This window comes from Pholis gunnellus (assembly GCF_910591455.1).
Source record: "Pholis gunnellus genome assembly, chromosome: 19".
Classification (NCBI taxonomy): Eukaryota; Metazoa; Chordata; class Actinopteri; order Perciformes; family Pholidae; genus Pholis; species Pholis gunnellus.
This window is the reverse complement of record NC_136546.1, coordinates 6362019-6377240: the sequence shown is the minus strand read 5'-3', so window position 1 is coordinate 6377240 and position 15222 is coordinate 6362019. Positions and strand designations below refer to the sequence as shown.

Sequence of the window (15222 nt, the reverse complement as noted above, 5' to 3'; positions counted from 1 at the left end):
AAGAAAAATCAACATTTCTTGGAATCTGCAGAGTTTTTTGGAGGAAATAAACCACATAGTGCTGGTGTTTCAGTGTAACTTCTCAAACCATGACTGAGCAGTCTGCAGGAGCTGTTAAGGTTAAAGACATCGGTTGTTCGAGTTTGTATTTTGTTTGGCATCATTTTTGATGTCCTCTACTTTAAGCTTTTTTATCAGTTCTATATAGGTAGAATAAGGATTAAACAGATGTCCCACGGCAAATATCTTCTTCGTGTTCAAAGAAAATGAGAAAACTGTCTACTGGGGTTAAAAGAATTATATATATTTTAGGGCTGGGGGATATGGAGAAAATCAAATATCCCAATATACAGTATATAGTAACCAAATTGCTCAATATATATCTATATGGTGAGGATATTGTAGTGTTGAGTATTGGTGCTTTTACAAACTACTTACACAACATTTTCAAAAAGAATTACCAGTAATGTGGGTGCGATGACCAAGTTGGTAAAGGCAAATAATAGAACAACTAGAACCGACTGGAGAGTTCAGAAAATATCACTTTACTGTAACACAGCCTTTAAAACCAGGAAAAAACAGCACCTATGTCATATTACGATATCTAGTCTCATCCACAGTAAGGTTATTACATTAATATATTGCCCAGTCCTTATTTATTGACATATTTTTAAACATCTGGAAAGGTTGTGGCTCCCCCTGTTGGGACGTATTTGTTGTGGCAGTTGAGGCCACTTATAATTAACACCACCTGGGTGAAGTGATTGTGAAATTGCCAGCATACATGCTGAATAAGGGCTTCTTGCACGAAACGTAATTTGTCAAAATTAAAAAGTCAAATTGGTGTTTCCATATATATATATATAATCCACATTTAGAATACATCACCAAGTCTAATAAACATCTGCATCCCCATCAAATATCCCGTAGTGAAGGAATTGAGCTGGAAGCTGGACCAACCAGTGAACACCAGTTACGTAACACCAGCTCTGACTGGTCAAAGGCTGATCTGATTGCCTCCCAAAGTGCGGTGGACGTACGTACCGGTTTCAGAGCTGCATCCAGCGTTAGACACGTTACTACAGATGTTCATGCGGAACATCTTCCTGTGTTCCTGATGATCGTACACAGTGTAACCTCCTTCCTTTGTCAGGGTGTTGAGATCAAACAAATGACCTAAGGGAGCGGAGGGTCACCGTTTATTTACTCTGATCAGGTACATTCATGTAAAGTCTATTAAACACAAATACTGGGGTAAAAGGTTTTCCAGAAAAGGGGCTCGTTATGCAAGTCTCTCATTTTTACATATACAGAGTTACTGTTTTTTCTTTGAATGTCTGACCTGTAGCGGGATTGGTGACCCTGCAGTTGTCGTGTTGGGTGCTGTTCAGAGGGCAGGCCGCAGCTGTTAACCAGAGGAAGGTGTACACACAGTTCTCAATGGCCGAGATCAGAGTCGGCCGGGAGTCCTGGATGGGAGATAGGAACATACTCGTTCTGTCATTTATATCTTTACTCAAATCATTACTATATCCCCCTGGTGTTCTTTACATAACTAAAGGTCAAAAACAGTGCATATGCTAAAGGTTGATCATAAAACTAAACTCCGGAACTAAACCAGGAACTAACAGCAGAGTATTCTTCTTTTTTTTTACAAATTAAGAAACACTGTTTGGACAGTTTGGACTTTTTGATAAATCTAGCACCTCAGTTAAGATTAAGCCGAGTGGAGCTCTGGTCATCTTTCATTATACACAAAAGAGGAACTACAAAGTGATCCTCATATTCTATGTATTTATTGTAATTGTAAGCAAGTTTTAGACGCCTTGGTGTCGGTGTTTGATCAATCAGTGACGGTCGGACCTCGCAAACTTTGTCCAAAAGTTCCTGAACTATCAGAAAGTAATACTCCCCAGACATGGACATATTTCACCTATTAAGCCCAAAGCAAATATTTTCATTGTAGAGAACATCCATTACAACCGAGGTGTCCGTTTTTTCATTCTCCCGATAGAACTCAATCTCTTGTGTGCACAGTTACACACAAACCCCACAGACAGGAACTATTGTTTCTAGCTTACTGAAAACGTCTCCTCACCACTTTGTCTTTGTCACACTTGAAGCGGATGATGCTGCTCTTGTTGCGGCTTCCATCGGGACACGCCTGGCCGCTGGTGTACTGCAGCTTCAGGACATTTCTGTCCCACGTAGGACCAGACTCCACCTGCCCCAAATTCACATAGTCCTCTCCGACCTTCAAACAGGACGCTGCACTGGAGGGACACTTCCATGTACCTGTCGCGAGGTGAGCACAGGGTCAGCTCTGATCACATCAGAAGACATTCCGTCTCAAAACGCATCTTTTGGAACTTGAATTCTGACCCAACAAAGCAGAGCTGGACGCTACAGTATGACTGAATAAAGAACACAAGCATGCACGCTGACCTCCCTGCTGCACCAGCGACCTGCAGACATTGATGTAGAATCGACTCTTCGTGTCCTCTGTAGGGTGCTCCACTTCCCAGTTTCGAGAGTCCATAGCCAGAGGGGAGAGGTCGTACGAGTGTCCCTGGTCATCACTGAGGACAGAGCACACATGTAGAGGGTGAACATTCGTTGTCTTATGCGTTTGCGGTCTGTACAGATTTCTGAGCCGTTTTAATGTTGGTCATTACGTCGTCATTGATGTCTGCTCAGATACAAGCATTTTCCAGCAGTGGATCATACTGCAACTCTGATGCTTTCAGCAGATAAAGACATCTAAAAAATACCCTAACTTCTAAACGAATCAAATCTAGGAATCATTTATTTTAGAAGTCCAGTCATTTTTAATGAATCAATAAATTGCCTGTATAGCAAATTAGGTTGAATTATGGGGTCCGCTCTGATACCAAAGACAGATTTCCCAGTTATTGCCTGATAATTAACTTGTATTTTACAGACACAAACACGTATTCATGATAACAAATCAAGTGGTGTAACCTCTAGGCCTACCTTTGTCGTATTACTTGTACCGTTACTTGATTAATCTAGGTAGAGCTATCTGGCATTATGCTACCTCACCAATTAACTAACAAGCATAGACAGCTGAAGTCCATTTAAAAAAGGACACAAGTTCAAGGAAATGAGAAACACCGGTATGAGAAGTGTTCATAACCAACAGAGGAAGAGGAAGAAAGAAAAGAGATGGAGGAGGATGACATGTGGGAGGTGGTGGAGGATTGTTTACTTGTAGGAGCAGCTGGTGGTCTTGACTGGGAGGCAGGCCAGAGCGGTGGGCCAGCTGAACAGGTAGGTGCAGTCTGGAGTCTCCTTGATGAACTCTGGTGTTCCCTTAACCGGTGAATCAACACAACACGCAATGAGCTACTACAGAGTTACAGAGCCCAGATGCATTTGTGTGCTTTAAATAGAGAAACGTTAAATGAACTTAGTACACAGAAAGGATATGCAGGGATTAATTATTATCTTATGATTAATAACAGCTCATTAAAAGCCGATAAGATCTGTGGAATCAGCTGGTTTTCTGTCTTTGTGTGTGATACTCACAGGATGCCTGTCAGGGTGGCAGGAGAAGTAGACCTCAGTGGATCTTTGGTATATCTTGTGACAGGTCTCTCCTTTAGTGTAGTTCAGAATGAGCTGGTCTCCCACATAGCTCAGAACCTGGGATGCCATTCCTGTACACAATCAATAATAATGACACGCATTCATACATACAACACTACATTAAATATCAAGAATACTCAAGCTGTTTGTTTGCCATACCTGCAATCTTGTGGTTGTCCCCTTCCACTTGGCAGGAGGAGACAGTTTCAAGGCCTGTGTCTTTGTGGGTACAGATGCCTTTCTGGAGCCCCCCGCAGACCGACAGGTGGTAGACGTACTTATCACTGCTGACGGGGTAATCTTGACCCTTCAGAGAGCTCAGATCGAACTCGTAGCCACTCTTGGTGTCACGAACCCGGCAGTCATCACCTGGGAGGACACGCTTGGACGGTGAGCATAGAGGCACATACTCTCGTTTCTCCTTCATCACGGTTTAAATAATATTAGTGGTCAACACTGTCCTTTTATCAAAACTTCATTACGGCCTCTGATGAGATGGATGACATGATAATATGGCCACAGCTGTTTGATTTGGATCCAAACATTTAAAATAGCAGCGTTATCTGCACAAACTCTGCAATAACAGCAGTTTTAATCTTAAAACATTGATATCCACAATTCTCATCACTTTGTCTCACACACACACACGTGTTCTTACCTTGAGACTTCCTGATGGGGCAGGCCTCAGATGTCCTCCAGATGAAGACATATTCACAACCATCTTTACGGTCAAACATCGGGGAGCCCTAGAAAAAGACAGACGCACTAAATTAGCTTTATGTCTTTGACTCGTGAAATATCCAAATAGTTAACTTTAGAGAAAATGTAACAGATACCCTTTTCCCACCAAAATTAGCGGGAATATGCAGTTTAAAATGTTACTGTGATAACTTTGTTACTTATTCAGTCACTCTCAAAATCCATATCCACATTTCACTCGCTCTTTATGCTTTTATCTAATACTCACTGGGTTGTCATCACACTGGAGGATGATGCGCGTCGAGTAGCGGGATGCAGAACCGCACCGGTCTCCGTTCTGGTACACGATGCTGATGGAGCCGTCCTCCGCCGCCTGAGGGCTGGACTGGAGGTATCCCAGGTTGTAACTCTTCCCATCAATCACGCCACAGGCACCCAAAGGACCCACTGGAGAGAAGAAAAATAATGTATTCAACTCATAGACTGTATACAAGAAGAGGACGCAATCCACAGACCTTGTAGTGAGCCGTTTCATGGAGGAACTATTTTCTTTCAACCATAGTTCCTACATGAAACTGCTCACAACAAGGTCTGTGGATTATCTTAAATACCGGGTCATGATTTCTGCAAAGAGACATTGCTGTTGAGTTTTTCTAAAGAATTTGTTTTAGTTTAGACAACTCACACTAAAACAATCTAGATTGACAGCATTACAGGTAAGGTTTTTTATTTCACTTACATATTTTAGCATCTACTGTCTTGTCTATTTGTCCTTGTTTAAATATGTTGCTAAAGTATAGAGTATTATTATTACTATATTTGATTGTGAAGAAATAAAGGATCCACTTTAGAATGTCTCTGACTGATGGCATGAAATATTCCAAAAACTCCATAATATTACGTTATAGACCGCTTCAACAGAATTGTGTTCCTTGGCAACAACTTGGGTCCATGTTGAACCCTGTCAGCTGACGTCATTCACATGTACTGAGACACATTTGGAATGTTCCTTCACACTTTTAACTGTGAAATGGCGGTCTCTGTCAGATTTGTGTCCGTGATGACGACCAAAATTCACGATCAAAGGTTAATTAACGTCTTTATCGAGCGTTAGTTTTAAAATAGCTCCATCAGGAACCCGGCTACAGTAATCCGTCACAAATTGGAGAGAAAATAGATAGAAGGTATTTCAGATTTTAAATCAGACCCTGTAATTCAGCGTTTGCTTCTGCACTTTTCTCTGCTGTATCGTTGGTCTCCGTCTCCGACACTTCTCAAATGTTTATTACAGAGACGAAGGAGAGCTGAAGGAGACTTTGTAATTTCCTGTAATTCACCACGTGAGTGGCCACAGCGCGTCAAAGACCCAATTAATCCATAATCAGATTTGTTGACAGCTATTTCAAAAAAACTATTTTAAAATCGATTAGGTGTTGCAGATCCAATCAAAAGCCCAAGTCAGTTAAAATCTCTTATTCACTGTGTGTATGTGTAAGCGGTTCAGGTGGAGGAACATGAAGGAGCATACTGACCTGGACAGTCGCTCACTGGAGGCAGAGGTTTGCAGACGTTGATGTAAAAGCTGCGTGATTTCACAGCATCTGTATCTATGGCGATCCAGGGGCTGTCCTCTCCGTCCCGGATCAGGTGGCTTAGATCATACTCATTACCATGAGAATCTAGACGGAACAGAAACGTATATTTACACACATACACAAGAAAAAGGCTTTCAGCTTTCGATTACAAATGCTTTCATTCGGTTTGTGTGTCCGTACCAATGATCTGGCAGTCAACTGGAGCAGGGATGCAGGCCAGAGCGGTGGAGAAGTCAAAGAAGACGTTGTGGACCACGTGGTTCGGGAAAGAACTCAGGTCCTCTCGCAGCAGTTTTAATGAGCCGGAGTGAGCGGTTAGATTGCACACGAAATTAATGGTGAAGGTGTCCCGAGTTGCTGATGCAGAAGGGAAATTTAAATAGAGGAATAAAGTGCAGCGTTAAGAAAATGTTTATCCTTAAATGTCTTAAATGTTTAAAGTCACACAGTTGTAAATACAGTAAAAAAGGTATTGCACCACAGCTGAAGTGAACCATTGAATGCTGAAACATGACACTCTCAGTTAATGTAAATAAATACCTGTGGGCTCGTCCAGGATTCCCTTATATGTCAGTGTGAGCAGGCCATCGGTGGAGTACTGCAGGGTCTTCTCCACCCCCACCGGGCTGGACGGATGCCCCTCATCCAGCTCACAGCCAGCTATGCCTGGTCCGCATTCTGCCACGTCTGAGCAGATGTTCACCTACAGGGCGTTGAGGAGGAAGGGACCGGGTTATACTTCTGTTGAATTGGGAAGGGAGTGCTGTCCTTATATTTTTGGAGACAAAAGCCTCAAAGACTTACCAGGAAGTCTTTGCCATTCGCATTTGTCTTGTATCCAGTCTTAGTAGCCAAAAGCTGAAGGTTGAACTCAAAGCCAGTGTTGGGATCCACCACGGCACAGCTCTGAGACACAAAGACGCGTTTTACAGGTTTTCCAAATGTTTTATTATTGTAATCGCATCAATTTCCCAGTGTCACATCTTTCCATATTGTTGTCTTATCGGTGTGCACACACAAGTTAAAGACAGGATGAGATAATGTTGTAATGTAGCTGGACTCACATTTTTTGTGGTGGTTTTGATTGCGCAGGCTGCCCTGGTCTCCCACATGAAGGTGGCAGTACAGTTCTGGTACATCAGGAACCTCGGGCCCATTGACTGCGTGGAACACAAACAGAGTCACATCTCTAGACACATGCCAAGCGTCAACAACCCGCGCTGCGCTCCACTGTACAAACAGCACAGACTCACCACGCTTCCTCTGGAGCAGACCAGGTGGATGCGCGTCGTGTATGCGAGCTTCTGGCCGTCTGACATGCAGACAGAGCCGTCTGTGAACTCCAGCAGCAGCCGGTCCCGCTCCTCGATGATCGGCCCTCGCTTGGATATACCCATATTACTGACGGATACAACCTCCTTCGAAGAGCCCTGAGGACAGAGGGGAGGAAACGGCTACTAAATCTAATTTCTAGTGTTTGGTATTGTTGACCGGCTATCACATTTCTTTTCAAAAATTGCCATTTTAAAACAGTGAAATATGTAATATTTTCATGTAAAAAGAAATTAAAATGGTACTTAGTTTTTAAGTTATAATTCTGTTTCTGGACTTCACAGACCTGCTCGGATATGTACTTCATCTGGCAGACGGACGCCTGGCGGTCGCAGCCTGGTACAGCGTTGATAGGCCGACATATGTTGATGTGGTACTTCTTAAGGTTCATGGTGTCAGACAGATCCATGACCTGCCAGTTGGTAATGGAGGTGGAGCGTGACGAGCGTGACAAGCTGCAGGCAGAAGAAGGTTAATCTCAGTCTTCTTCTTTGTTTCTTTTTATCTAGATTTTTGAGTATTTGGACAAGTGTGTTATGTACGACGGCTCATTAGGGCCATTGTAGGTTAAAAAGATCATAATTATGGAAGGTAGTGGGGGGTAATACTCAGAGAAAAAAAATCTGAATTTCAGAGATTAAAGTGGTAGATTTACAAGAAAGAAATAACAAATACAAACAACTACAATGGCCCCAATACGCCGTCGTATTTATGTGTATGTTGTTTTGTGACTGCCACAAAAACATCTTGGCTGCTTGGTGAATTATCACAATATGTATCCATGCATTACCTGGATAAGTCGTACTGCTCAAGAGTGATGGGATCTGTCACCAAACACTCGTGAGGCCTTTCAGGACATGCGTAGGATGTATACCAGCGGAAGTTATAGGTGTACTTGTCCTCAACCTGGATTCAAAAAATGAAGATTAAAATGACAGGTCACACTGGTAATACGAAATAGGCCTTAAATAAAAAAGGTCTAAAAGTGGAAACATGTATTGTTAAAATAAAAACAAATACAGTACATCAGCATAATGCAGAGACACAGTTTACCTGGAATTCGGGATAACCTGCTCCAGCTTCTGGGTCACAGAGGAAAGAGATGAGAGTGGATCTGAGAGTGTGTTCTTTGTTGTTGTACTGGGAGCCGTTACTGTAGGATAGCTGGATCAGGCCGTCGTAGTACGACAGGCGGGAGTTCGCTTCCCCCAGACTCCAAGAACTGATGAGGCAGAAAGAAAATTTGCAAGTCATCATATTGTCATGGCTATTAAAGAAAAGAATATTTTTTTATCAAATTCTGGTAGTGAAATAAGTCATTTCGAAGGGTTGAGACACTGAAATTAAATGAAATTAAAAAAAAAACACAAGAGAATTACACCAGCTGCGATGCCGAATTGATCGTAAACAATACGGTTGTGATTAAATGGATGAATGGGTGCTCCTGCTTGCATGCCCACGGCTCCTCCTTCTTACCTCTTTTCGACCTGGCATGTTCCGGCCTTTTCAGGACAGCTGGCAGCCTTGACGGGCCCACAGACGTTGATGTAGTAGTCATAGTTGCCCCTGGTCAGGTTGTAGAAGCCACCGTCGGCTTTGGAGAGAGGCGACAAGTCGAAAGAGAACCCTGTGGAGCAACAGAGGCCAGTTATAGAGGAGGATGTCAACTCTGAACAGGACATGGAAGTTAAAGCTGTGCTGTATATTTAAACGTGAAAGTGCAATAAAAAGGTCAATGAATTGTGGTGAATAATCGTGATCTCAATATTGATTTCTTATTTTTTGTTTATTTCAGGTGGGGCAGGAAGCCTACCTGAACTAAACTCTGGAACTGAAATTTAATAATCAATTGACAGCTTCACAATGAGAGGATTTGCAGCTTTTCTCCGTTTTATATGATAGTAAAATCAATATATTTTGATTTTGGACTGTTGGTTGGATTATACATCCTGACAGACTTGGTATTTTCCAGCTTGGATCCTATTTTCCCATGTTTTTGTGTCTAAGTGACTAATGGGGGACAACTATGTTTTTGAATTTCTGTTGCTTCGTTCTCGCCTTTCCTTCACTGCTGTGTTTTTCTGGCTCGAGTTGAAATATTTTTTAACGCGCGTGTCGTACCAGCCTGAGGGTCCTCCACTTTGCAGTCGTCTCCCTGAGTCTTCGAGAGGACGCAGGCGGCAGCAGTGTACCATTCCAACTCGTACACACAGCCGTCAGCCGAAACGCTACGAAGGACGGGAGCGCTCTCCAGATGTCCTGCAAGGAAGGCAAGTCGAAGAAAAGTGTAGGAGGAGACAACAAAATCACAACCACACAGAAATTAGAGAGCTGATATTAAACATATCAAGGATAAAGATATCTAATGACAACTCTTCTCTCTGTTTAGCTTACCCGGTTTGCACTTGAGGGTCAGGATAGTTTGGATCCTCATCTTTTTATTGATGCAAAAATTTCCACCGGTATACACCAGTCTGATGTCATTTCCTATTTTAGTCTTCTGGGGAGATGAGAGGAAGCTGCCCAGGCTGATCGCCCGATGAGCCTTATCTGAGGGAGAGAGAGGAACAAGCAATAAACTAAAAGGCTACAACTATCCCTGACAATTTCATGAATTCTGCAAGGTTTTTAGAACTCCTCGACATCCCTTCTACCACCATCACCCCCCCCCCCCCCCCGGCCTTGTCTAGACTCTTACCCACGGCACAGATGGAGGCATTCACCGGGCAGCCGGCAGCTGCACCCGTCTGGATGACTTTGTGACAGACATTCAGGTAGAAACGTGAGTCCGGCTTTGGAGATTTAGCATCCACCACCTCCCAGTTCCCACCAACATCTGACCCTGAAGCAGCACAGAGACACGGAGGAAGGTGACATATCAGCAACAAATGTTTCGTCACAACAGGCGAAAAACAGAATGTGCTACATTGAGTGGATGTGGCCACAACCAATCGCCTTCTCACCAGGGTATCTTGTGAGGGGTGAAAGGTCGTAGTGTTTCGTGTCATCTCTGACTCGACACAGTAGATCCTCTTTCTCCTTGACGCAGGCGAAGGTCGTCTCCCAGTTAAAGTAATAAGTGCAGTCGGTCTCCCCCGCAAACACTGGAGTCCCTCGCCCACCGTCGGCTGCAGAAAGTAAGGCACACCTTGGGTTAAGCATGAGTTTCGATGGGATTCCACATCTCCTTGTGAATAATCTTCATTTCACTGACACAGTGCATCATGTACATAATATATTACAGGATGACAATCTCATGGTAGCAGCATGTCTCGGTGTAATGCTTGATACTACCACAAGGTGGTGATTGTGTGCTGATAATCTTCTTAAGGAACTTCTGTGTCTTACATGCATTCTTGTTGCACTCAAAGTTGATGATGGTCATTCTCAGGAAGCCGGAGGTGCATTTGGTCCCGCCTGGGTAGATCAGAGTCAGATCTCCATCTGAATAACTACGGATGAAAACAGGGTTGAAAGGTGAAAGAGTTAAGAAATGTACTGGCACTGTTTAAGATGTTCTACCTGAAGTGTATGTGGATCATTTATATTTATATATATATATATATATACACATACACATACACACACACACACACACACACACACACACACACACACACACACACACACACACACACACAAATCCATCCAGATAAAAGGCAACGGCAGCGCATGAAGATGTGGCGGCCGGTAGCTCCCGTGGACTTTCTACATTTTAGTTTCAATCTGTTGTATTTTTGTTCTTTATTACTGGAGTACATACGGCATACGACAGAAACACACTAATCAACATTGGAAAAGGAAGCAAAGGGATTGAATTACGTTAGGGCTGGGCCAAAACCTTCTATTATTACGATATAGGTATTTTTATATCATGATATCAATATATATTATGATATATTACAATTAATAAAATAGTCTATATGAAATAACAACACGGTTTTGTGTACTCTTTAATACTTTTCAAACTCTTTAATTTAATACTTGAGAAATGAGTATTTCCTTATTAAATTAAGAACCTAAGTACAAAGTAATCGGATTTTCTGAGAAATGTGAGTTAGTATAATGCTTGTTATTATCAAATGAATGAATGTAATTGTGTATCAAGATGTCTCGATATACGATTACTGTACATCACAATATGATTCCAATAAAAGACGATAAATGATATTGAATTATCGCTCAGCACTAGATTATGTGCAGCGGGCCTTGAGAAAATCACCGCCAACTTCCGACCACCCAACCAGACCTGCAGGACCAAATGAGAGCAAAAGCTGAGTCGACCTCCCCAGGAGGAGAGGGAGGAGAGCCGGGATGGAAGCTAAGCTAATCCAGCTAAGACCTTTTGGCTACTCCACCACTCTTCCTACTCCTGGCTGATGTGCGGCCGTATGAACATAAAATGGATTAAATAAGACTCAGGCTAACAGGAAGTCGCTGACTGTTGTGCCCTTATCTTTACAGAGAATTGGCTCTATAGCGGTATCCCGGATCAAGCAGCACTTGGCGGGCGGACCGCAGGAGAGTGCAGGATTCCGGTGGGACGAGAAGAGGCGGACTCTGCGTTTACATCAATGATGCTTGGTGCTCAAATATAGTGAAAGCTGATGGACAGTGTTTCCCCGATGTAGAATTATTAACAACCATATTATTTGGCCAGAAAATACACGAGTGTTTTTGTTGCTGCCGTTTGCATTCCTCCAGATGCAAATTCAAAAAGATTTCCTAAGTACAAAGTAATCAGATTTCTTGCCACTTTGCTCAACCAAAAAGTTTAGCAAAGTGGCAAACAGATTAAAGAAATGTAAAGATAATAAATAGAACATTGCCACAATAAATAAAGCAACTATGGGTTATAGGTTCAAGTTTTAATATCAACAAAGCAGGAACCAGGCTTTTTGCAGCATCAATTAGTTTGCATTAACGACTGTAACATCAAAACTAAGCACTCCATTGTTTCCTTGCATTAAAGCAAGACTCACTTCTGTTACCAGAAATTATTAGTAAAACCATGTTGTTGTTTTCTCCCTCACAGTGATTGACTGCACCATCAAAATCAAAAAGGGAGCATCAGAGCTGACGGATTGCCTGGTTGACAAGCAGGAAATGCACACACGCACTCTCTCACACACACACACACACACACATTACCGTAGAGTCTGGTTCTGATATCTTCCAGCCACCTTCTTCGTGTCTTCGTTCTTCTTCACCTGGCAGGACGATACGAACTGGTTTTCGCCACATTCTTTAGTGGGGATCTCTCCACACACGTTCAGGTAGTAGATGTAGCTGTCATCCCCGCCACTGGACCCAGAGTGTGCGTAGTACGGGTGGTCTGTAGCTACACACACACACACACACAAACACAAAGCAGCATCGTAAATTTACGTATTTGTCCAATGACTAAGTATTGTCATCATCGTCGTCGTTTTTTGGTCCATTTTTTAAATCAATATACATATAAGAAAGCACGTGCATGAACTGTGAGACCGAGTGGGGGAAAAAAAGCTATTTTTTTCTATTTCTAGCAATGAATTGACAAAAAACAGGAAGGTCAGAACAATTTACTCATGAAGCTACTTCCTCTGACTGGGATAAAAACAGCTTCACTGTGAGCCAATAATTCTTGCGGGTTATACATGTAATCGTGGATAATGCAAGAGAGAAGGAATGTTTGGGCTTTAATTTACACTGTTGGTCATCTACCAGAACTTGGTAGCCTGGGGTTTCCAGTTTGTTACTTTTATGTCTCTAGTCCAGAACGTGGACACACCTTCTTCTGTGCTTCACTCTCGTAGCTTATAAGAACCAGTTTGAGGAATGAGGACATGATGGAAAACTGACAGCCTTTTGGCTGCTACGCACTCCCTTTACAGGATTAATTAAGCAAGAGGCTTGTTGCTTTTATAAACGGTTATTATATATATATATATATATATATATATCTGCTAATGTTTCATAAAATAGCTGAACAGACCACAAAATCTGTTTAACTGTAAGGATGACCCGGATGCTTCAAAGCTTTACTCGTTAGTTATCACATCCCAAACTGGATTCGAATGCATCCTTGTTTTTTTTGTTCAGGCTCTGCATTCCCTCAAAAATAACCCAAATAGGTCATGATATAGGCAACAATAATCATACTTTATTCATTAAGTATCAGACGGATAGCTCTGTTTGTTGTGTGTAGAGGAAGCTTGTGCAGCGGCGCTGAACATTCTGTAGTTGTTTTCCCATTTTTGTCCTCTGTGCTACCTGGTGCGCGACAGGATGCTGTGCGGGTAAAGACGCAATGGCGTCAGGTTTTTTTACTCCTCTTTTTTTGAAGAGGAGAAGGTTCTCTCTCTCCCTCCCTCCCTCTCTCCCTGTGTGTGTAAGTGCGCATCAGGTGTGAGGAGAGATTGATACGGTCGGCTCACATCAAGCCGGCCTGTACCTTTTGGTGACGCCCCGATCTATCGCTCATAATTTTCAGTGTGTCTCCTCTCTTTTTTTATCTTCCTCCTCTAGCCTGTCCATATAATTCAACTACTTATCCACGCTTAGCCCACCCAGTACATCCAAAACCGTGACAAAATCTGACATTTTGAAACAATTTGTCTGGCGCCGTAATACTGATGCCATACGGTCACAGGTGTGTGGTTTTTTTTTAGAGGATTTCTAAACGCCTTTGAAAGCGGCGCAGCCAATCACAATCAAGGACGGGAAACTATCCGTTTTATAATTGATGGTGTAAAAACCTGAGGTGAGAGCATCTCAGATTGATCAATCATCCTTCAATTAAAAACTCAAGTTGTACTCTGAAGAACTCATCTCATGTGTAAATACACAGATACTGCTCTCCAAGTCTGCTGTTGTTCAAAGGTGGTGTTGACATGTTGAGTAGTATGGTAGAGCTTGCTTTGTTATAGTTGACAGTCTGCAGCCCTCTGCAGCTGAGCCCAACCACGCCCACGCCACCACAGACATTTTTACAATGTCTCTTGTTTGCACTATGCTGCTGTAAACCTGTACATTTCCAGACTGCGGGACTAATAAAGGATTATCTTATTTAATCTTAAAACAATATATTTTGTGGGCTGGATGTCATTTTGTATTCTTTACAGGTATCGGGTTGTTGAAATAGTCTCAGGCCCCTGGGGTGGTAGTGGTAGTTTGGGACCCCCGTTTTGAAGGAAGAAGTACTTACAGCTCAAGGTGAGAGGTGTTAGGTCTATGGAGATGTCATTCTGTGTGCTGGTCATTTTGCAGTTATGGCTCTCCAGGTAGTCTCTGTGACATGCGTACTCAGTCACCCACTCCACCTCGTAGCGACAGTTCGACCCTGCCGTCATCTTAGGAGTGCTGCCCTGGGAAACCAAAAGGAGACTTTTAGTGAAGCAGGAACTTGCAGAGTTGTTCCGATAGCAGTGTCAGAAAGGCCTCCGATGTAGCCTGAACTGCTGGATCAGGTAGCGGCGAGTACGCAAGTCTATGCACCGATCACACCAATATAAATTAGATATTAGAGAGGGAATTATGGCCCGTTTTACATTTTTTGTTTTTAACGCACTGGCATGGGATTGGTACTCGGTATCGGCCGATACAAACGTATTAGGATTGGTATCAGGAGGCAAAACCAATGGTTACGGAACATCTCTCGGAATTTGTTTGTAAAAACAACACTACAAAGTGGACACAAGTTTGCCATGTACATACTGCATAGTGGGTGTGTGTGTGTAACCTACTGAATGTCTGCTCGACGGACAGATGAAAGTGATGGTGACGGCAGGATCGTGTCCATTGCAGATGTCCGGAGGAGATGAACCAGCAGCGACTTCATATTGCAACTTCAGTCTTGACAAGAGCGGAGACAAGAAACAAAATTAGCTGTTCATTTAATTACATTAAAAGTGTCCAACAAGGGTCACTCTACAGACATCTAAGGCTGTGGTTACACTTGTCTTTTCAATGAGACTTTTGTGATCGGATGTGCCCTAATCGGAAC

At 42.7% G+C, this 15222-nt stretch overlaps 1 protein-coding gene across 1 annotated transcript in view; it reads right to left on the bottom strand.

The window, feature by feature from the left end:
- The window catches only part of igf2r (insulin-like growth factor 2 receptor), a 41733-nt gene that overhangs the window by 13440 nt on the left and 13071 nt on the right, over window positions 1–15222 (bottom strand). Inside the window, exons 7-33 of the mRNA XM_079180782.1 lie at window positions 14963–15071; window positions 14425–14584; window positions 12387–12576; window positions 10584–10687; window positions 10199–10363; window positions 9934–10077; window positions 9630–9785; window positions 9357–9494; window positions 8712–8862; window positions 8289–8457; window positions 8026–8141; window positions 7522–7690; window positions 7157–7333; window positions 6968–7063; window positions 6708–6809; window positions 6444–6606; window positions 6084–6260; window positions 5841–5987; window positions 4577–4755; window positions 4268–4355; window positions 3769–3978; window positions 3550–3680; window positions 3230–3333; window positions 2446–2579; window positions 2099–2295; window positions 1343–1469; window positions 1045–1176 (exon numbers count right to left, since the gene is read on the bottom strand). Of these exons, the coding sequence (XP_079036908.1) occupies window positions 1045–1176; window positions 1343–1469; window positions 2099–2295; window positions 2446–2579; window positions 3230–3333; window positions 3550–3680; window positions 3769–3978; window positions 4268–4355; window positions 4577–4755; window positions 5841–5987; window positions 6084–6260; window positions 6444–6606; window positions 6708–6809; window positions 6968–7063; window positions 7157–7333; window positions 7522–7690; window positions 8026–8141; window positions 8289–8457; window positions 8712–8862; window positions 9357–9494; window positions 9630–9785; window positions 9934–10077; window positions 10199–10363; window positions 10584–10687; window positions 12387–12576; window positions 14425–14584; window positions 14963–15071 (3935 nt within the window). The remainder of the gene's footprint in view (window positions 1–1044; window positions 1177–1342; window positions 1470–2098; window positions 2296–2445; window positions 2580–3229; window positions 3334–3549; window positions 3681–3768; window positions 3979–4267; window positions 4356–4576; window positions 4756–5840; window positions 5988–6083; window positions 6261–6443; window positions 6607–6707; window positions 6810–6967; window positions 7064–7156; window positions 7334–7521; window positions 7691–8025; window positions 8142–8288; window positions 8458–8711; window positions 8863–9356; window positions 9495–9629; window positions 9786–9933; window positions 10078–10198; window positions 10364–10583; window positions 10688–12386; window positions 12577–14424; window positions 14585–14962; window positions 15072–15222) is intronic.